At 33.6% G+C, this 22,195-nt stretch overlaps 1 protein-coding gene across 2 annotated transcripts in view; it reads left to right on the top strand.

Annotated features, from left to right (window-relative positions):
• DTWD2 (DTW domain containing 2) overlaps positions 1-19,107 on the top strand; it is an 89,038-nt gene extending 69,931 nt beyond the window's left edge. Inside the window, exons 5-6 of one of the 2 annotated variants that reach the window (XM_045565974.1) lie at positions 11,950-12,078; positions 17,685-19,107. In XM_045565974.1, coding sequence (XP_045421930.1) covers positions 11,950-12,078; positions 17,685-17,855 — 300 coding nt within the window. In that variant the 3' untranslated portion in view covers positions 17,856-19,107. The remainder of the gene's footprint in view (positions 1-11,949; positions 12,079-17,684) is intronic. The other variant, XM_045565975.1, reaches the window with a different exon arrangement.
• The last annotated feature ends 3,088 nt before the right edge of the window (positions 19,108-22,195 follow it).

Here is a 22,195-nt window from a genome sequence, read left to right as displayed (position 1 = left end):
GGAGTAACTTGGCTTTGGCAACCCAACAGCTAAGAGGGAAGTTTTTATAAGTGAGCAATATGACAACTGGGGATATTATGTGCAGTTTTTACACATAATAAATCTGCTAGAATTTTAGAATTAGGAATAGGTGAAAAACATAACTTTATCTTCATTGATATTTTTAATAGCATCTATTTATGTTTTGCCACTAGTATTTTAAGTGGTTCTTTTTATAGTTTGTATTTCAAAAGCAATTTGTTTAATTTAAACATCATCTTTTCTTGCTAATATTACTCAGTTGGAAATAAATAAGAATTTTTTAATTACAATTTTTCCTCAGCTTTAAATGTTATTTTTGGTTCTTGAATTTAAAGTTGATTATGCTATAATAGGCAAGGCTATATGAATCTTTACAGATACTGGTTCAAACTGTTGAACAGCCTAAAGACCAGAAAATATATTTAAGGAAGAATGGGCCCTAATAATCTGTCAGTCCTCTTAGTAACAAGTTGATCAAAAGTTCAAATAGGTGTTTAAGAAATATGCTTAAGACTTGAGCTACTTCTTTTGTCACTTTCCCTGGTTCTTAGAGGTATTCCACTAATAACCACTGTTTACATCCGTACTTCTTCAATATAGTCTTCTGATCTCTCTCTTTATTTCCATTTCCTCTTGTACTTAGAGTATATATAATACCAGTTAACTCTTGGTCATTCCCCTCCCATGTTTTTTTCCTCAACATGATTTTAAGCTTCTTTTAAGATACTTACATTCTCCGATAGTGCAAAACATGCTAAACAATATAAGCAATTGACTTGTACTTTTGGACTAATAAGTAAACATAAAAACTTAAAAATGCTTGTTCATAGAAAATTTAAAGTGTAGCTCTTTGTTTTGTAATAATTTGAGAATATTCTTTATCTATTATGTTTGAATCTTTTGTCCCTGTTTGTTATGTATACAATAGGAAAAGATTTAAATCTTTTGCTCAATAGGTCTATGATGAAATTCAAAGGCCTAAGCAATTAAAGCATGGAACCCTTATTTGAATTTTTTTTTAATTTTTTGATGTATACTCATAAATGTGAAGCACATATACATAAGCCCAGAAGTTTCCCTGAAACATAGGGAAAATAGCCAGGTGTGGTACACCCAGGAGGCTGAGACAGGAGGATTTCTTGAGTCCAGGCGTGCAAGGCTGCAGTGAGCACCACTGCACACTAGCCTGGGCAACAGAGCAAGACACTGTCTCAAATAAATAGAGAGATAGATAGGTAAGTTAAAAAAAATTGATCATGAAACCCTGATGTCCCATGACATCAAGTTTATACCTATTTCTTGGGTTGATAATTTAGAAAATTTTGGTATCTCCATTTTTATGGGAGAATAAATATATGTGTGTTTGTGTGTGTGTATGTGATTAAACAAATAATGGTTGTAGAAACAGTCTTTGTCGTATCTACTTTTCTTATATGACTATACAATTTAAAAAATTGCATGATGTTTAGGGAAAAAATTCCCTTTAGAAATTTTTTTCCAAATGAGTGCTCTAAAAATGTCACTTTGAATTAAGGCATAATGTTTGGAAAAGATAACTTATTTATGTTGTTGATGTATATTTCAGTAACATGCTGAGTTTTGTTCTGGTTGAATTTTTCCTGTATTTTAAAAGAAATTGATGAAAATATTTGTAAATTTTTTAGATTTTGCTTTATAAAAAAACATTAGAATTGCATAGAATAAAAGAAAGCAATCCTTTTAATATTCCTAGGAAAGGATTAGATAAGCATGATATATTAATATTTTATAATTAAAGAGAGTTCATATTTTAGTCAAAAGTCTAAACAGCTTTTATAGATTTCTCAGCTTAAATTGAGATGTATTACATTTTTATAATATGAAAAATGACTAAATTTGTAATTTTTGTAAGATTTGTGCTATCAATGGGCTATTTCTGTTTTATAAACTTAACAAAGTACCTTAAAAGATATATATTATGGCATATATTTGTTTACCAATTTCACATTTTCCATATAAAATTTAATAACTGAATAAAGCAGTTGTTTTTAAACTTTATAAACTTAAATTCAGACACAGATCCCTAATTTCTTTAAAAAGTCTTTTTCTCCACTACTCATCCTCATACCTCCTTCCCCAGTAAAGTCACAAAACCCCAAAATTTAAGTATTAATGGCTAGATTTGGCATTGATAATTCATAGCTATAGTTATTTATTTGCTAATGACTGTGATTGGCATTTATTAATTTGGCCAATATTTTTGAGCACCAGGTACTATGTTGGACATTGTTCTAGGCAGTAGAATACAATGGTAAGTAAAATAGACAGTTTATGTCCTAATGGAGTTTACATGTAGTATAGAAATAAATAGCCACATAGATTAGTGTATAATTACAAATTAAGGTAGATTCTGTGAATGCTTTAAATAAGGGGTACTTTAAAATGCTGATTTTATTGAGGTTGGGAATTCAGAAAGACCATTCTAGCATTTGAGAACTGAAGAATAAGTAGTGGTTAGCCAGGCAAAGGGTGGGGTAAAGACACTTACAGATCACCCTTAGTCTGAATGGTATGTAGTAAGAGGAGGCAGAGAGTGGTGTCAATGAAATGGATGATTTATGGGCCATGGTAAGGATTTTGCTTAGTGGCAAGCTGTTTAAGGATTTTAATCAGAGTAATAATTTGATCAGTTGGTGTTTTTAAAAATCACTTGGTTGATGCAAAGAGAATGATTTATATTTTGCAGAGATCGAAGCTAGGGAGGATGGTGACTTGGAATTGGGTACTGTCATTGTGGAGAGAATTATTTAAAAATAAAAGCCATGATAATAGTTACAAAGATTTTGTGTGTTTGTGTCCCTGAATTAGGATGTTGACCTTGCCCAGTAGAAAGAACTAAGTCATATAGATGAAATTAGGTTCTAGATATTGCCAATAAATTAAATTTACACAAACAACTTTTATATGGATTAAGAAAGTGATGGGAATCTTAGTAAGATAATACTGGGATAAAGTACAGGAGAAGCATTCATTAAGCAGATGGTAAAACATAATATAACAATAAACCACAGTTTGTTAAAGATTATGTATCACCATAGTGAGACTTTTATTGTAATTAATGCTTTGTATGAGGAAGCATGGAATTAACATGCCACACCATTAGGTCTATTAGGTGTTTCAATTAACCACGTAGTAGAGTTTTTATTTAAATCATGTGATGAGCTTTAGGAAAATTCAGTTTTAATTTGAAATCAGATTTTTTCCCCCTACTGAATAGAAAAGAAATTCCTATAATTTGTAAGAAATTTCCACCTCATGTTCCTTTTCCATATTCTTTTCACTCTTCACTGCACTACCAGCGTTTCATCACTTTTTGGGGTAGCACTTTTTTAGCTTTATATGTGTCATTAAAAACTACTTAATTTGTCAAACTTAGTATGTGACGTTTATGTACATATTTTTCATACTAGAAAGCTGACAGAATTATGCCATCTTTTATTTTTTATTTATTTATTTTTGAGACAAGATCTCTTGCCTCGGCTAGAATGCAGTGCTATCATCATAGTTCACTACAACCTGGAACTCCTAGGCTCAAGGAATCCTCCTGCCTCAGCCTCCTGAGGAGCTGGGACTACAGGCACGTGCTACCACGCCTGGCTAATTTTTTCTATTTTTAGTAGAGATAGGGTCTCGCTCTTGCTCAGGCTGGTCTTGTACTACTGAGCTCAAGCAATCCTTCCACCTCGGCCTCTCAGAGTGCTAGGATTACAGGTGTGAGCCACCACGCCCAGCCTATGCCATCTTTCTGAGGGGAATGTATTATATGCCATTAATGATTATTTCATGGAACTTTATGTTGCCCCAACTGTGTTGAAGTGGATTCGTTTAAGAAATCCGATTTCCTTTTTAGATTTTACTCTCTCTTAAATAGTCTAAAAAGATAATTGACAGAACAAGTACAGGCATTATTTAATATCTCAATATGTTTTGACTACACTTGAATGGACACTGGTGCTAATAAAATTCTACAACACCACAAAATATAATACATGTTATATTTCTCTTTCACACCTTTTCAGCTCCCAGAGTGGTTTTTATATGTTTGAGTTTTTAAAACTTAATGAATCAGCGTCTGTTCATATCCCTGGCACTTGTTAGGCTGACAAAAAGACATCAATCCACACTCACAATTTGGCTGATTATTGACCTTTAAATAACAGTGAAATATTATGTTTGCATGTGTATAAATTTGAAATTGCACATGTAATTTTTTCTATTTTGCTGTACAGTGGAGAATGGAAAGAACATAGGAAGCATACATGAGATTTAACTGGAGCTCTGATAGTATTCAGCTGAGTCATGGGAGATAAAGCAAATTCAAGAATTTTAGAACCTGAAGGAATTTTAAGGATAAGTTTAAACACATTATTTCATTTATTAGGAAAATGAGACACTAAAAATTAAGTAATTTACCCAAGATCACATAGCTAATTACTGACAGTCATCCCATTTTTCTTTTCTTTTTCTTTTCTTTTTTTTTTTTGAGACAGAGTCTCACTCTGTTGCCCAGGCTAGAGTGCCGTGGCGTCAGCCTAGCTCACAGCAACCTCAGACTCCTCCTGGGCTCAAGCAATCCTTCTGCCTCAGCCTCCCGAGTAGCTGGGACTACAGGCATGCGCCACCATGCCTGGCTAATTTTTTCTATGTATATTTTTAGTTGTCCAGATAATTTCTTTCTACTTTTAGCAGAGACGGGGTCTCACTCTTGCTCAGGTTGGTCTCGAACTCCTGAGCTCAAACGATCCACCCACCTAGGCCTCCCAGAGTGCTAGGATGACAGGTGTGAGCCACTGCGCCTGGCCGCCATCCCATTTTTCAATTTGATTTTAATATTTTGCATAGCAGAAAAAACTTCTGATAGGAAGGTATATTTATTAATCTAATAATTATCAAGAGAATTTCTAATAACATGTTTCATTTTGAGATGTGCATAAAACATATGTGTAGAGTATGAAACACTTAAAAAGTTAACATTCTTGTAGCCACGATGCAAGTCAAGAAATAGATCATTGCCAAAGTGTTCTACACTCCAAAAGGTCCACGTTCCAGTCTGTGTTATATCCCCTTCATACACCTTTTTCTTGCTTGCCAGGTAACCATATCCTGACCTTTATTGTAAACACTTTTTTGGTTTTTTAAAATAGATTTTTGGGTCCCTAAATAAAATAGATTTATGGGTCCCACAGCTTTGCCTATTTATGAACTTTATGCAAATTGTATCTTTTTTCCAATATTACATCTTTAAGATTCATCTGTGTTACTGTGTATAGTTGTACTTTGTTCATTTTCATTGCTGTGTAATATCCCATTATGTGAATATATCACAATTTGTTCTATTGTTGATGGTCATTTGGACTGTTTTCAGCTTGGGGCTATTATGATAAATGCTGCTATGAATGTTCTTGTGAGATATCCTGATACACATGTGCAAGAGTTTCTCTCAGGTATATAGCTAGAAATGAAATAGGTGAGTCATGGGTTTAACATCATTTCAATTTTACTAGATTTAACCAAACTGTTATAAGGTGATTTTAACTATGCACACTCCCACCAAAACGTGTGGGAGTTATCCTAACACATGATAATGTCAGACATTTAAAATTTTTGCCAATCTTCTGAGTGTATAGTATTTTCTCATTCAGTTTTAATTTTCATTTCCCTGATTACTAATGAAATTTAACACCTTTTAAGATGTTTTTTAGTCATTTAGATTTTCTCTTTTTTAAAGTGCCTGTTCACATCTTTTAACCATTTTTCTTTTAGCATTTTGGCTGTTTTTCTTACTGATTTCTAGGAATTCTTTATGTATTTTGACTCTGAGCCATTTCACAGTTATTTAAGTTGCCAATTTCTTTTGTGATTATCTTTTCACTCTTTTTTTTTGGTTGTGCTTTGATAAATGGAATTTTGGATTTTCAGTCTAATGTTCTCCCAACTGAGCTATTTTGGCTAAGGCTGGAATTTTGGGTTTTAATGTCTTTTTTTCATGGTTAGTATTTTCTGTATTTTGTTTAAGAAATTCATTCTTATCTCTAGCTCATAGTCTTATATTACCTTCTAAAAGCATTAGAGTTTTACCTTTTACATTTGTCTTTAATCTACCAATAATAGATTTTTGTGTTTGATGTGAGGTATAGGTCTAATTTTCACTTTTTTCCCCTCATTCTGCTGCCCACTAGTCCCAGCACCATTTACTAAAAAGATCATTTTTTAAACTCACTGCTTTGCAATATTACCTGTCATTTATCATTTGTGCAGTATATGAAAGTACATTTCTATGCTTCAAAGTCTAGTCTGTTACTGATCTGTTTGTCTCTGCACCAGTTCCATACTGTCTTAATTAATGTTTATAGTAAGTCTGAGTGGTAGGAAAATTTTTTTTGTGTTCTTCAAGAGGATCTTGATATTTTTGCCCTTTGCATTAACATATAATTTCAGAATCAGCTTTTATGAAATCCCCGCAAAAAACTCTTCAGATTTTTATTGAGATAACATTAACTCATAAATCAATTTTTGAGAATTGACATATGTACAATATTGAGTCTTCCATTCCATGAGCATAGTATATATCTCCTTTTATTTAGGTTTTCTGTAAATTTGCTCAATAAAGTACAGACTGTTGGTGAGAATATAGATTGGTACAGCCATTATAAAAACAATATGGATGTTTCTAAAGATATTAAAAATAGAGCTACCATATGACCCAGCAATCCTTCTTGTGTACATATACCCTAAGAAAATGAAATCACTACCTCATAAAGATATCTGTACTCTGATATTCATCATAGCCTTATTCACAATAATGAAAATATAGAAACAATCTAAGTGTCTGTCAACAGATGAATGGATAAAGAAACTGTGGTACATACATATAATGAAACATTTTTCAGCCTTAAAAAAGAACGAAATCTTGCCATTTGCCAAGGATGGGCCTGGAGGACATTATGCTAAGTGAAATATGCCAGACACAGCAAGAATAGAGAACAAAACATTGATTACCAGAGTAGCAGGGGAGGGGAGAGGAAAAGGGGAGATGTATCAGAGTATATGAAGTGGCAGATATGTAGGATGAACAAGTCTAGAGATCTAATGTACAATATGAGGACTATAGGTAATATAATTATACTGTTTATGGGATTTATGCTAAATGAGTAGATTTTAGCTGCTCTTAACACAAAAACAAAAAATTGGGTAACTGAGATGATAGACATATTATTAACAATTTGCTTCATTATACTAACCTTTTTGCTGTCTCTCTGTATTCCGTAACATGTTGTATATCTTAAATATACACAATAAAATTTATTAAAAAGTAAAGTAGAGTGTGATTATTGGGACATTAGCATGTAAGCATTTATAATTTTACATATTTGATTCAGTTATACATGAAGAATCAAACTATTGATTATAAATAAGCCCAGTTCTTAAAACTTCTAATACTCTGCAACCCATAATTTCTTACTATTTAGGTATCCTGTGCTGTGTATTGTTCAAAGGAACCAACTCTTTTATATGTCTGTCTGCCACTTTTACTATCATTAAATCAATTAAACATATTATACATGTGCAGAGGTAGAGGAAGGTAAGGCAATATGTAGAAAACATTAGGTAGATAAGATATAAACATTCAATCAAAATCATACAAGAAATGAAAATTTTTCATTTAAAAGTGATTTTCAGAAATTATTATGAATTCTTGGCCTGTCTCTTCTGTTAGTGTTGTTTGGGAATATTTTAAAAGAATTAGCTAAAGAAAAAATTATCTAAAGATAGAGCTATAAGATCTGATTATTTAGGTGAATTTTACGTATTTGAATGATGTTCAGACCATGTACTTAAAAGGTGAAAGCGTAAAAAACTAAAATTGTCCTTGTTTCTAAATATATCTTTAGGCCAGTCACGGTGGCTCACGCCTGTAATCCTAGTTCTCTGGGAGACTGAAATGGGAGAATAGCTGGAGCTCAGGAGTTTGACACCAACCTGAGCAACCATGAGACCCTGTCTTTACCAAAGAGAAAAGAAAAACAAAATGGAAAAAAAAAAATACACAAAACAACAAAACCCAGCCAGACGTTGCCTCAGGTGACTGTAGTCCCAGCTACCCGGGAGGCAGAGGCAGAAGGATCCCTCACAGCCCAGGCTTGGAGCTTGCAGTGAGCTACAGTGACATCACTGCACTCTACCCAGGGCAATTGAGTGACACTGTGTCTTAACAGCAACAAAAATAAGGCAAAAAAAAAAAAAAAAAATATATATATATGTATATATATATCTTTAATGAAAATATTTATGCTTTTTTCTAAAAAAACAGGATTTTAACTCTAGTAATATTTACCTTCCAAAGTAACTCTTTCTTTTCTAGTATTCAGTAAGACATTTTTCTTCTGTTTCTTTCTCCTGCTTTTAGATGATTTTTTCTCTACCTATTCCATAGCTTTTCTTTTTTCAGCCCCCTGTAAAAGTTGACGTTCTTCTGACTCTGTCCTAAGTCCCATTTCCTCCCACACCCTTGGCTAGGAAATCTCATCTGGCTTTGTGTAGTAAAGCTGAGTTGCTACACATTTATTCATTGGATTGTGAAGAAAACATTATGAACCACCACCACCACCATCATCAGTGGCAGTACCATCTTCATCAACATCTTTGCCTATATTGAGTGCTTACATGTTGGTGTCGAACTCCTGAGCTCAAGCAATCGCCCTGCTTCGGCCTCCCAGAGTGCTAGGATTACAGGCGTGAGCCACTGTGCCTGGCCCTGAAACCTCTTTTTAAAAGGCACCTCAACAGTAATCATAACTATCAAATTGTTATCTGGTATTCTTATAAGTTATATTTAAGATAATGGAACAAAATAATTTTCAGAAATCCAAATTTTAGACAATTCAGACAACCAATGGAAAAGGTATGAAGCTAAATGTAGACATTCTGGAAGAGTTGACTATTTCTAAAATAGAAGTTATATAAGCCCACAAACTATACTGGTAGAATCCTGAACCAGTCAATGATTTTCTTGTTTCTGACATAAAAGTTACATTAAGAGCACTTAAAACTTCCTGTACCCATAGAGAACCAACTTCCAAAAAGATCAAAATTACTGAAGCATTGTTTGAGTCAGCATAGCTTCCAAAATTTGCAAAGTAAGATTTATATATATATATATTTCAAATCTTAGGGTTGATAGCTAAAAGGTAAGTTTTGATACCATCAGGTACAGCTATTTCATTTTATAGGTAAGGAGCAACTGAGAGAAAATAAGAAATGGCTTGGTTGAGATTGATTAGTTATTGTCAAGTTTAAAATAATCATCATCATCTTTTAATAGATTCTCTACCACATTTTCATCTATTAATTTTTTCCCTTTCTTAGAATAACTTTGCCTTCAATTTTTATTTAAGAAGACAAGGCAATTTCTTGGAAATTATTTATTAAGCCTCTGACTTCTTAAGACGGATTAACAGGATTTCTTTCTGCTCTTGCGCATTTGCTCATTGAATCAAGTGTGTGATGCAGGTAGACTAGTATATAAGTATAAAAGGAGGAGCTGTTAGAAGGTTACATTAACATGCTATTATCTAATACCACATGTTAATAGTGTAACATAGCTATGTAGTCTTTTACTATATCTAGTTGCTGGAGAGATGATTTGTAAAGGATATTCTGAAGTCTCTTAACATGATAAATTTCAAATTCCGAGTTTTCTTACATTAAGAAATAAAACTCCTCCCCGAAATAACTAACTTCTTTTAAAAAATCAAATTTATTCCAATAAGCAAAATTCACTGTGAATTTTAGCATGTTTCTTAAAGATTTTATTGCAGTCAGATGTCATTATAAATTTCTCCAATGAAGACTTGGAATTTAGTATTGAAACCAATAATTGGTTGCACTCTGTTCTACTAGTTGCGTTGATGAAATATCAAAGCTGTTAGTAATTACTGTTAATTGACACTGTGAATTACTCTTAGTTATTTAATAATGGGCTAACTTTCTTTTATCACTATACATATTTCTCAACCATTTTCCTCCATTTCTTTCCCTCCCTGCATCTCTTTCCTATCTTTTTCGTTGGTAGAAGTGCAGAGTAATTTCAGTATAATCATACATAAAACACTATTACTCAAATCTGCTTTAAAGGATGTATTCCAAAATCATATACATTTTTTTTATAATGTTCAATTAGCAGCAGTAGCAGCAGCAGCTTGCTTCTCCCTCTCCCCTCTCCCCTCCCCTTCCGTCTCCCCTCTCCCCTCTCCCCTCTCCTCTCTCCTCTCTTTCTCAGGAAGGAAAGAATACAAGCTTGTAGAGAAGAATTCTTTGAACAAAAAGCACAGAGTAAAGAACCATATTTCTCATCATGGGAACTGCATGAGACACAGAGGAGGGAAGGGATTGAGGGACAAGATGCCATTGATGAGAGAGTTTTGATGGTTTAAAGGAATGAGAAACTCATACAACTGTGGGGATGCTAGAAAATAAGAGGGCACCTGATTTTAATACGTTGCTATGCGTTAAGGCTTAGACACCACTACCTCCAATCCCCACGTTCACATATTTTATAAACAAACGTTGAAATTATCATCTACCCACATATCCTTAAATCTGATTCTGATCGGAATGTGAGCTAGGGATATAGCTTTATCCCTAGTGTAAAATTACTTGAGTTTCATTTAATTAAAATAGAAATCAAAGGCCAAAATTTTGACATTTGATTTTCTATTGCCTTTCTCATGTCCGACTCTGTCTCAGTCATCAGATCTCAGCTAAAATATTATCCCTATGGATAATACAAAGTATGGTATGCTACTTTTCATCTAAAAAGAGAGGATGTATATATACACACACTTATATACCTTTGTGTGTCTGTTGTTTATATACACATCCACACAGATGTATATCTATCAGTTTATATTAAGAAATAATGGGCCAGCACGGTGGCTCACGCCTGTAATCCTAGCACTCTGGGAGGCCGAGGAGGGTGGATCGCTCGAGGTCAGGAGTTTGAGACCAGCCTGAGCAAGAGTGAGACCCCGTCTCTACTAAAAATAGAAAAAATTATCTGGCCAACTAAAAATATATAGAAAAAATTAGCTGGGCATGGTGGCATATGCCTGTAGTCCCAGCTACTCGGGAGGCTGAGGCAGGAGGATTGCTTAAGCCCAGGAGTTTGGGTTGCTGTGAGCTAGGCTGATGCCACGGCACTCACTCTAGCCCGGGCAACAGAGCCAGACTCTGTATCAAAAAAGGGAGGAAGGAAGGAAGGAAGGAAGGAAGGAAGGAAGGAAGGAAGGAAGGAAGGAGGGAGGGAGGGAGGGAGGGAGGGAAGGAAGGAAGGAAGGAAGGAAGGAAGGAAGGAAAGAAGGATAAACCATACAATTAAGAAAATTGTCAAATTTTTTCAAAGTGATTATGTTATTTTAACTCCCACTATAATGTATGAGAGTTTCATTTACTCCATATCCTTTTTGGTTTTAGCTACTCTGGTGGGTGTGGAATGTTATCCCCTGTGGTTTTAATTTGCATTCAATCATTTTGAACACCTTTTCAGGTACCTATTTGCCATTCTTCTATCTTCTTTTGTGAAGTGTGTATTCACTACTACTCTTTTCCTTAGGGAGTGGTAGTGTTGCTAGTCTTTTTATGTTGGATTTGTAGTAATTTGTATATGTTCTGGATATATCTTTGTCAGATATACATGTAACTATTCTTTTACTTCTATTATTTACCAATAATAAAAGAATATATATGAAAGATATTGATATATTTAATATTTCTATTAAATATTAAAAGCTGACACTTTTGGAAGGAAAGTAATTAGTATTTAAAACCCGGACTTTATAATTTTACATTTAAAACAAAAATTTCATTGTACTATTCTGTTTTTGGTTTCAGGTGCAGTTAAAAACTAACATTTCTAGTCAGTATGTAATTCGGATGCAACCAACTAATAGGTGCCTTTCTACACTGGAGTGTGCAGCTGTTGCTCTTTCAATCTTGGAGAAAAATAGTTATATACAAGAGGTATGTCTTTGGAAGGTTGTAGGTTTTGACAGTAGGATTTTGGTTAAATTTTACCTAGAAAATTTAGATATGCTTAACTTGTTAAATTTGTAACTCTAGTGACAAGTAGAATGTATCTGTGATAGAAATTTATGTACTTTTATAACCTTTTTTCCCCTCTGGTGTTTTCCTGTGTTAGTTTAGCATTCCAGATTGCATTATTTAAATATTCATACTAAGCTGTGCAAACAGCATTTGTAATATGCTAAATTGCATTTAAGTAGCACAACATTAACTAGAGTTTTTGGGGTAGATTTTTCTTTTAGTATTTTCTGTTTCTCTTTTTAGTATTTTTTGTTCTTTTATACTCAACTTTTTTTTTCTTTTTAGTTAGAGGAACATTCTACAGCAACATTTTTGTTTTTGCACTGGTGCCTTTATTTCGGGATGTATACTAACTTCTTGTTTATCATACTAACCTTGTTTACAGTGTAAAAAAGACCTTCTTTGAGAAAAAATTGCTATAGAATATGAACAGGTTATAACTTACAATCACCATTTTATTTAATTTCCATGAAAGCATGATGATTTCATATATCATTAATAAGCATCAATAAAGAATAATATTTTAATGAGCTTATTAACAGCTCAATCTTTTGGAACATGTAAGAAACTGCGTCTGTAGCAAAAGAAAAAGCGAAATAAAACTTAAATTGTTAGGGGTTTTTAATCATTGAAAAATTTTGATAAGTACAACTCCAGGAGAAAAATCATAGGATAATGAACATAACTTAATGGAGTTTATAACTCCCCCTCTGATACCTTCCCTCCCCCCACATATGCATAGAAGGTACTCTTTTTTGTTTGTTTTCTTTCTCTCTCATTATGCACAATGGTTGCTATTATAAGAGTGTGCCTTAGCCATGAAGGAAATTTCAATGATGGTTACAAGTTCAGTTGAAAGTAACTGGATTAGTTACCAAGATATTAATCCTAAAGAGAACAAAAAGATCTCAGGCGCAAGGAGTGTTAAAGAATGCCAGAAGCAAGCGCTGAATTACTTTTTTCTTCTCTTCTGCCCTAAACTGTGGAAAATGTGAGTTGGAGACTTTTCTTCTTTTGAAAGAAGTAGGCTTTCATATGTAGGCTTTTCTTGAGTGTGCATGTGTGTGTGAGTAGACTTTGTTTTGGGTCTAGGCAATTTCATTTTCTCTGTTCTCTGTCCTTTAGAAAAAATTCATAAAGGATGCTAGATCCCTACCGTAAATGACCAGGGAGTGTTCTCAGACTCTCTTCCTTCTCCTCCAACCTTATCACCTATTCCCATGCCTGGCCATGAACATGGCACTTTATATACCCCTATACTTGCCTTTCTGTTTTGTTCATTCACTGTCATCCCTGTGTATTCTTGAGAAACAAAGAATATTCTTTTTATAGGTATCTGAAAAGAAAAGTAAAACCCAGTGCTGTGGTTTAAACTTGCTTTCTGTGTAGTCTCTGTACTTTCCTTTTTGTTGATGTAAAATTCTAGGATCAGACAACATCAGACAGACCAATGACACATTAAAAGTTCAAATTTTGAGGGAAAAATATAGTATTCTTTGGCTATAGATGTGGAACTTGCTTTTCTCTCCTTTTGGATTCTGGAAAGAATCCTCTATGGTCTTACATCTCTTATTCCCACAATTGGAATTGGATCTTTACTGCAATCTTAAATGGATGCTTTAATGCTGGTAATAGTGATGGTTATAGTAATAGTAGTTGTATTAGTATAAAAGGGTTAGGGTTTGTACTACTATTACAATAATACTGCTCCCCCCCCAGTTTTGTAAGATATTATTCTGGCATTAATTAATGTATCATCAAGAATGTTTCAGGTTCTATTTTACAAGTATTCTGGATTCTACAGGTATCGAATGAATTCTTTCAAAGTTGCCTGAGAATGAACTTTTTCAAAAAATGATATTATATATTTAGGGCAACTTTCTTAATATTGTTTTAGGGCTTATTCTCCATCAGCATATTTTAATTTTTATTCTTTGACTACTTTTTTTGATACAACCAAAAGCACTCACTGATGACATAAAGCCCAAAGCTGACATTGACTTTTGCTAGATTGGATGTGCTTTGTGATATGGTATCTTTTAAAACAAAAAAGAAATCCTTGTCATGACAACTTGAGACTTGCAAAATATCTTATGTTCTGAGTATAATATCTAACAAAAGGCAAAGTTTAAGATATAGCGTGGTGACAGCATCCACCATCTCTTTACCTTTTTTTATTGTTGTCTGAGAATCAAATTGAACATAAAATCCCAAAGTAATAGGGAGGTCCTAGAACCCTCATTCTGCTTGCTTTGGTAGTCAGGAGTATTCATACTACAGTGGCCAGGAGTATAAAAAGGATGTTTGACAATCAAGTCTGTGATTTGGGAGGTGCTGATGAGATAGTTGGTGGGATCAGGAGAAGAAGAAATGCGTAATGAAGCATCCCAATTTGCTTATTATTATAATGGCAAAAATTGGCCCCACTCAATTTATAGCACAGGCTGCTTTCCTAGTGGAAGAACCCCAAGTGCAGCCTGTTCAAGTCTAGTTAACAATAAAAAATTATCATGTTTGTGACACACATTTACTGTCTGCTCTGAACATAGATATTTTCTTCCTTTCCTGGGAAGGAAAGCTATGACATATATTTTTTTTCCAGTAACCTTTTATTGGGGCATTCGATTATTATCAAACCTTAAGATGATGGAGGAGAGTAGTAAATTTTCACCTGTCTTCATTCTATAGAGGTAAAGTTCCTTAAAATAAACAACTTGGCACAGAATAGGATTGTTAGTCTGTTGATTTATTGTCATCCTTTATTCTAGAGCAGTTTTTCAAACACCTGGAAGTAGCATGATATGACAGCATAGCTACCTGGAAGTAGCATGAGATGGACTTTCTCAAGTAGGTTTGAATTACAACCTCATTACTTACTATCATCACTTTTGCCAGTGGGCAGTTCACATAATCTCTTTGTGCTGTTTTCTAATCTGTAATATACGAAAAATAGTTACCCCATAGTATTGTGAGAATTGAGTGAGGTAATGTGTGTTAATTGCCACAGTTGTCAACACGGGCACTCAGAAAGTTCCAATCCTTTTACCTGTGCCCTTCCTTGCCTCTCTGATCTTGCCTATAGATTGATACTTACGAAGTTTTACCTTATGAACTTTTTAAAAATAGATATGGCAAAGCTTTGTGCTCTATCCTAAGTGCCTTAGCTCTACACGACACCAATGATTGGTAGTAATGGTTCTTTGAAAATTGTCACTTTGCATATATAGACAAAAGGATTTACTAGGTTAGGCTAGATTTCAGTAATTTAAAACTCTATAAAATTGAAATGGCACAACATGACAAAGGTTTATGCATGTGTCGTGCTGTTTGTCCGGTGGGATTGCCCACAGGACCTCTTCATTGCAGTCACTCAGGCCCCCGGCCTGATGGAGGAACTATCCAGACACATCATTCCACTTTCATCAAGGAAAGTGGTGAATCCTACACCGCTTTTAATGCTTCTGCCCAAAGACGGCACATATTACTTGTGCTCACATTTCATTAACCAAAGCAAGTTATATGGCCATGCCTAACTTTAAAGGGGGATAGAAAATGCAACCTGATTATGTATCAAGAAGGAAGACTGGCATATTTGTGAACATCCCTAGTGACAACTGCAGAGATGGAGTGGGGATCTGATCCAGGTCTATCTCCGAAATGCATTCTTTTAATTATCTCCGTAAATTGACAAAATCTTATCTTTAGGATGTGAAAGTTGGAAACCCTTGACCATAGGAATATTAATTCTCTCCTAAACATGAAGAATCTAATAAATGTCATAAAATATCAATAAAATCTTCAGTTGTCTCAGTGTGTATGTAGTCCTAGGTATGGTGTTTCAGAATCCAATCAGTGTACCGTGTTGACTCTGTAAAGTGGGTAAAGTAATATATAGTTATTTCCTCTCTTGTTTCCTTCATTAAAAGAAATTAAGAGAACATTCCTAAGGAGCTTTCTATAATATTATACAGAGCTTTTCGAAGATGTTTGCCTTTTTTCTTATTGATGTATATCTGTTAGGAATTATGTTTGATGACATGTAACAGAGCCCTTAGTGCAGTGGTTAAATCTCATTGGGGTTTCTTTACTCCTGTGAGTAAGAAATGTTGACACGGGCAGTCCTGGGTTGAGAATGCAGCTTGCAGAGGACATCAGGGACCCAAGTTTCTTCCATCTTTCTCTCCATCATCTTATATATTTGGCTTTAATTTTCATGTTTATTGTAGTGACACGATGGTTGACCCACCACCCCCAACAATCATGTACGAAGCAGGAAAAAAGAACAAAAGCCTATGCCGGCTAAGTCTGTTCTCTTTTAAAGAGTATCTTAGAAAGCCCTACCCAACCACTTCCACGTCACCTCATTGGATAGACTGTGTCATTAGTCCATGTAATATTACTGGCTGGACACATTGCCTCCTTGAGTAACATTTGGATTCTTTTAATAAGGAAGAAACGAATGAATATGGAGAAGCAACTGCCAGTGACTGCCACAGTTTATAAGAGTTCATTGTAAATTAAAGCTATTGACCCCTTTTCTACCACTTATGTCGTATATGAGGAGGAATAAATTTTCACATAGACATTGTGAAACTTTGTAGTTAAATCTATTCATTTTTTTCTTTGCTTCTTTTGTGCTCCTTTAACAGTCTGTTTAGTTGCAGTTCTGTGTTTTTATTATTTAAAAGCTTTAGATCAGGGATCTCAGGCCCAAAGAAAGAATCTGGCTCAATCTGTGTTTAAAACACTGGCATAGTGTTACTATTTTTTTTATTTTTTGAATAACTTTATGCTGAGAATATACTCCATTTGTATTACAATCTCAACTATTGTCTGTTAGCTTATAAGTCCACTCAGTTTACATATTTACATTACATGCTTAGCCCTGTAGGTATTTGAATGTAGACAGGTACATATACAGTTAGAATGATTTCAAATGCACCAAAACATGGGTATCTAACTTGTATGTGGTCCATGGAGTAATGTGAGAGAAGTAGTAAACCACTTGCCCACTGCTCCCATCATCTAATTGTTACCAGGTGTCAGTATGCTTGCATCAATTTGTGATTGAAACTGAATTAACTAATTTGATGTGCTTATCTTTGTATCTAAAGGTTTCTGTTAGATTACTTGTTTCAGATTAAATTTTTATAATGGCATCAATTTTTCATGGTGTTTGAATAAATTAATGTATAAAACTAAGTTCAGACTTTATTATAATACCTATATAGAAAATCAATATTTGTGTCTTTTTTTTTTTTAATATAAGCTTCCCATGGAAGGTAAAGTATTTGTGCCTATTTGTTAGACTTCCTTAGTGTGGTATGTAAGTTATGAGTTTAAATATATTAATTATCTAGAAATAATTATATATATTTATTAGAGTACTTATTGTTTTTCATAGTTAAAAGACAATAATAATAAAGAGAAACATAGTAGTCCTGTTTCTGAAGGTAAAATGTCGATAGAATATCATGATTTTCATAGATAACTTTTTTTAGTATCTTTTTTTTTCTTAACAGACTTTGCTTCGCCCTCTTCGAGCCTTATGTTCTTTCCAGCTTCAGCACGGTGCTCAAATTCGCCTCAGCAAAGAACACCTTCTGAAAAATGGATTATATCCTAAGCCAATGCCAAAGAACAAACGCAAACTCAGGAAAATGGAACTGTTAATGAATAGTGTTAAAATTTAGTACAGTTCTATGGTGCTAGTTTACTTGTCTTTATCTGAGGATACCCAGTTAAGTTTCCATGCAGTTTAGATCTGTGGGTTTTTAACTTTCTGAGGAAGAATGAAAGTTACATACTAATCTTGCCAGAAGAAGGAAGTAAACCAAATAGCCATAAAAACAACAAAAAATTTCACTGGCTCAGCAAAAAGCAAGAGTTCATACTGTATTTGTTTTTAAAAATGTGCCTCTAAAACATGTTTTTAAATCCATAATTTAAAATATGATTAATTGTTGAGCTGGGTTAGAAGTTCTTGCTATAAAATGGAAGGAAGTCATGCCTGATTGGAACAGTATTGTTTCCGTTAATGTTTATGGATAATTAGGTGTAGAGCAATAATAGAGATATCTACATCAATTTACAATCAAGTACCTGAACTTCATAGTTTAAAATAAGTAGCAAAAGAAAACAGTAGTTTAGATTCAACTTACTTATTTTATAAAATAGTATAAAAGAATAAGGAAACTTTAAGTATTCTTTAGGGGCTAAACTTGACCTCAGCTAATGTGATTTAAGTGATCTATTAATTGCCCTAATTTTTAAAGAGGTGCATGTAATTTTGAAATCACATACATTTTCATTTGCAATCACTCTGGATAAATTTTTATTTTTCGTTGTATTCATCTGTATGAGTTTTGAGTATTTACTGAACAGGTTTATTGATTGTGGTAAACTGCTTTTGTTGAAGTTTTTATATGGAAAATAACTAGAATATAATACAGCTGTTACTTTGAGAACATATTTCTGTAAGTAGGGCTATTTAAATCTTTTTTAATGGGCAAAAACTTTTAATTCGAAAGAACAAATTCCCCCTGCCCTATTGGGAACATATTTGCTAAGATTTTGTATTGAATAAGAGACGTGTGTGTAATGTAAATTTATATCCAACTGCAATTATGTACAAATTTTCACAAGAAATGGGGACTTTCTTTTGGTCTTTATGATTTCTAGAGTTTCCTGTATCCAGTGTTAAGTTGTAAGGAAAAGCTAAACATGTATTTTAAAAGCAAGCTTGATAAATATTTGTGTGTGTGTGAGAAACATGAGCATACACCAGTGGTTGTTTCTGACAGTTGTTATGCTTATTTATTTGTTTATTTTTACCCTGGATTAGACCCTAATTAAAAAGCTATAATGCTGGTCACAATTAGAATGCTAATATTTGGGGAAACTATGCAGAAAACATTTTAAAATATTAAAAGTTAGATTTCTGTCTTTTATTGTTGACTTATTTTCAGATTCAAAAACAAGTTAACTGATTTGTAATCTCAAACACCTAATATTAAATGATTATTTGGCATATAGAGAAAAAATAATATATAATAATCTATACTGGTTTTTTTACCAAATGGGCTGAAATAATTTTGAAGTAATTTTTTTCACATTGAAATTAAACTGCACAAATTTTCTTTAGTCATTTATTTTTTTAAAAAGACCATCCCTACATAAACACCATTTATATCTCAAAATTTTACTTTAATTTGTGTTGATTTTAAGAATGTTTTATTTTTATCTTTTGAATAAAACATTTTAGAGTATTTTTTAATACTTGAAAAACTTAAAATTTAGTGTTTTATAAATGTGTAAAATTTTCTTTAAGAAAGTATGTATAGTTTTTCAAATTGTTTTGCTAACCTGCATACTTACTTTACTTATTATTTTTTCACTTATTTTTTACTGACCGCTTAACAAGGGGGTTCTATTAAATCTTCTTTAGTATACAGTGTTTCTCTAGTCACCTGTTCTCATTAAACAGTTTTAAGTAAGTTTTAAAAACTATTATTACTATTTTTATTACAAAAATTTCTCAAAGTGTGTAATATTATGTATTTTAACTGAAAATTTAATCTGGCTTTTGAAATTTGTTACCTTTTTATTGTATTACAATAGTTGGCTTTTAAATTCACATGCTTTATATTTGCCTGATTTTCCTGGACTTTTCCTGGAAGTTCCAGGTTTTGTGGATCTGTAGCTGATGGTACACTCTAACTGCACTTTGATGTGGTGTAGATTATTTTGTGGGTTGTTATTTAAACCATATAGCTAAGAGAATAGTATTTCCTCATACACAAGGTGACCATGCTTTTAACCCATTTATGGGAGGTTGAAAATCACTGTGCTTAGTAACGAGAGAGAATATTATGAAAACTTCGCACACATACTAGTATAAAGAGTTGAGAACTACAATATACAAAGTAAATCATGGTGCCTGGCAGCTTTCTATAGGTTGGATTATAAGACTGCTTACATGGAATATGATAATTGTATTAGGAAAAATTATTTTCCCTAACTTTAAGACCTCAGACACAACTTTCCTTAGCTATGACCACTAATATGTTAGGGTTTGTTTTGAAGATTTTGGAAGAAACAAGCTCCTCACTACCACCATTGTTGGTGAATTGTGTAGGTGAGCACCTCTACATAATTTCTTCAATTTCTTCATTCCTATTTATTGTCCTAAATAGGCTGTTTAAAAATGTTATTAAATAATCTTTTCCATTGAATTTCAGGGATGCTGAATTTCAGGGAGGTAAATTATTGGCCCTTGGATGTAATTGTTATTGGTATAGAAGTAAATTGTATTGATGCTACAAGTAAAAAATTAGGTCTGACTTAGTATAAAGTCAAAAGTTTTTTATAACCATACTTTACTGTGTAGATGTAGTTCTTTAAAACAGATGTGAATGGGTATTTTTATAAATAAATAATACTGTGCTTAGATGCAGTGGGACTTTGCATTTAACTGTGTCCCGTAAGTAGGCTTTTGGTAAAATGAATCACTACCTGTCATGTGTCTAATCTACATTTTTGTTTACTGATTAGCTTAATGCATATTCTCTCTCTTCTCTCTTCACACTTTGTCTCTCCTTCCCAGGCTCCTCCTCTCCCTCTTTCATCACCTCTATTGTCCCCTTTTCTATTGTGCTTATCCTGTGTATTAGCTCTTTTTATTTTTACAAATATTCATGTATCCTTGTATAAGCATTTTTCTTTGCGAAAGGTCCTGTAGTTGTCTTAACAGATTATAATTTTATATTTAAAATTTGGTGCAGGAAATCAGGCAGTGCTCCGTGACTTTTTACACCATGCTGATTACTTGGCTCTTGTCTTGGTCCGTTCAGGCTGCTATGACAGAATACTAGAGACTGGGTGGGTTATAATCAACAGAAATTTATTTCTTACTACTTTGGAGGCTGGGAAGTCCAAGATCAAGTCCTCGGGAGTTTCAGTGTCTGTTGAGGGCCCACTTTCTGCTTCATAGATGGTGCATTCTAGCTATGTCCTCACATGGTCTCTCATAAGGACACTAATCCCAGTCATGAGGACGCTGCCCTCATGACATAGTCATCTCCCAAAGGCCCCACCTCCTAATACCATTACCTTGGGGGGTAGGATTTCAACATATGAATTTTGGCAGGACACAAACATTCAGACCATACCAGCTCCCTTACTCTATTAAAAAAGCATATTAAAGAAATAGGTAATTATTTATTAGCCTTTTTTTTTTTTTTTTTTTTTTTTTTAGACAAGCTCTAACTCTGTCCCCCTGGCTAGAGTGCAGTGATGTGTCATCATAGCTCACTGCAACCTCAAACTCCTGGGCTCAAGTGATTCTCCTACTTCAGCTTCCCAAGTAGCTGGGGCTGCAAGTGTATACCACCATGACTGCCTAATTCATTTTTTGTAGAGATGAGATGTTGCTCTTCCTTAGGCCACTCTCGAACTCCTGGCCTCAAGCAATCCTCCCACCTCGGCCTCGGAGAGTGCCCGGATTATAGCATGAGCCACTGCACCTGGCCATAGCCTTTCACTTTTTAATAATTGTTCACTGGAACTAACATAAACATTAAAGAAACTCTTTAATATCAGGCTTTTAAAAAAAACTGAAATATATATTCCATGAATAAGAAATTATATGACTTGTTACTTGTAAGTGTATTAAAGATTAAAACATTTTAAAAAGTACATCTGCCTCAGGATTTCATCATGGAGTATTCCTCATTGATTTTTCATGCAAATAGCATTTACCCATTTCTGCCTCCAAATATGTTATTTGCAAGGGAAAAAACTCCTCACTTTTTTTGTATAAATGTAATTTTATGGGAAACATTAGTTATGAAAACTGGCAATGATTTATAATATGGTCATCAGATTTTATAAACATAATTGTATTATTATTTGGCTTTATTAAGTGGTTTTACTTCTAAAGTTGCTTCTTTCCTAGTAAAATCAGTGAAGAAAGATTGTACATAAAAATGTACATAAAAAGCCTTGATTTTGGGTTTAAAATGTAAACTTCCCT

Source organism: Lemur catta, chromosome 12 (genome assembly GCF_020740605.2).
Source record: "Lemur catta isolate mLemCat1 chromosome 12, mLemCat1.pri, whole genome shotgun sequence".
NCBI classification, from domain to species: Eukaryota; Metazoa; Chordata; class Mammalia; order Primates; family Lemuridae; genus Lemur; species Lemur catta.
The sequence above is the reverse complement of the archived record's forward strand: the minus strand, read 5'-3'. Positions and strand labels throughout refer to the sequence as shown.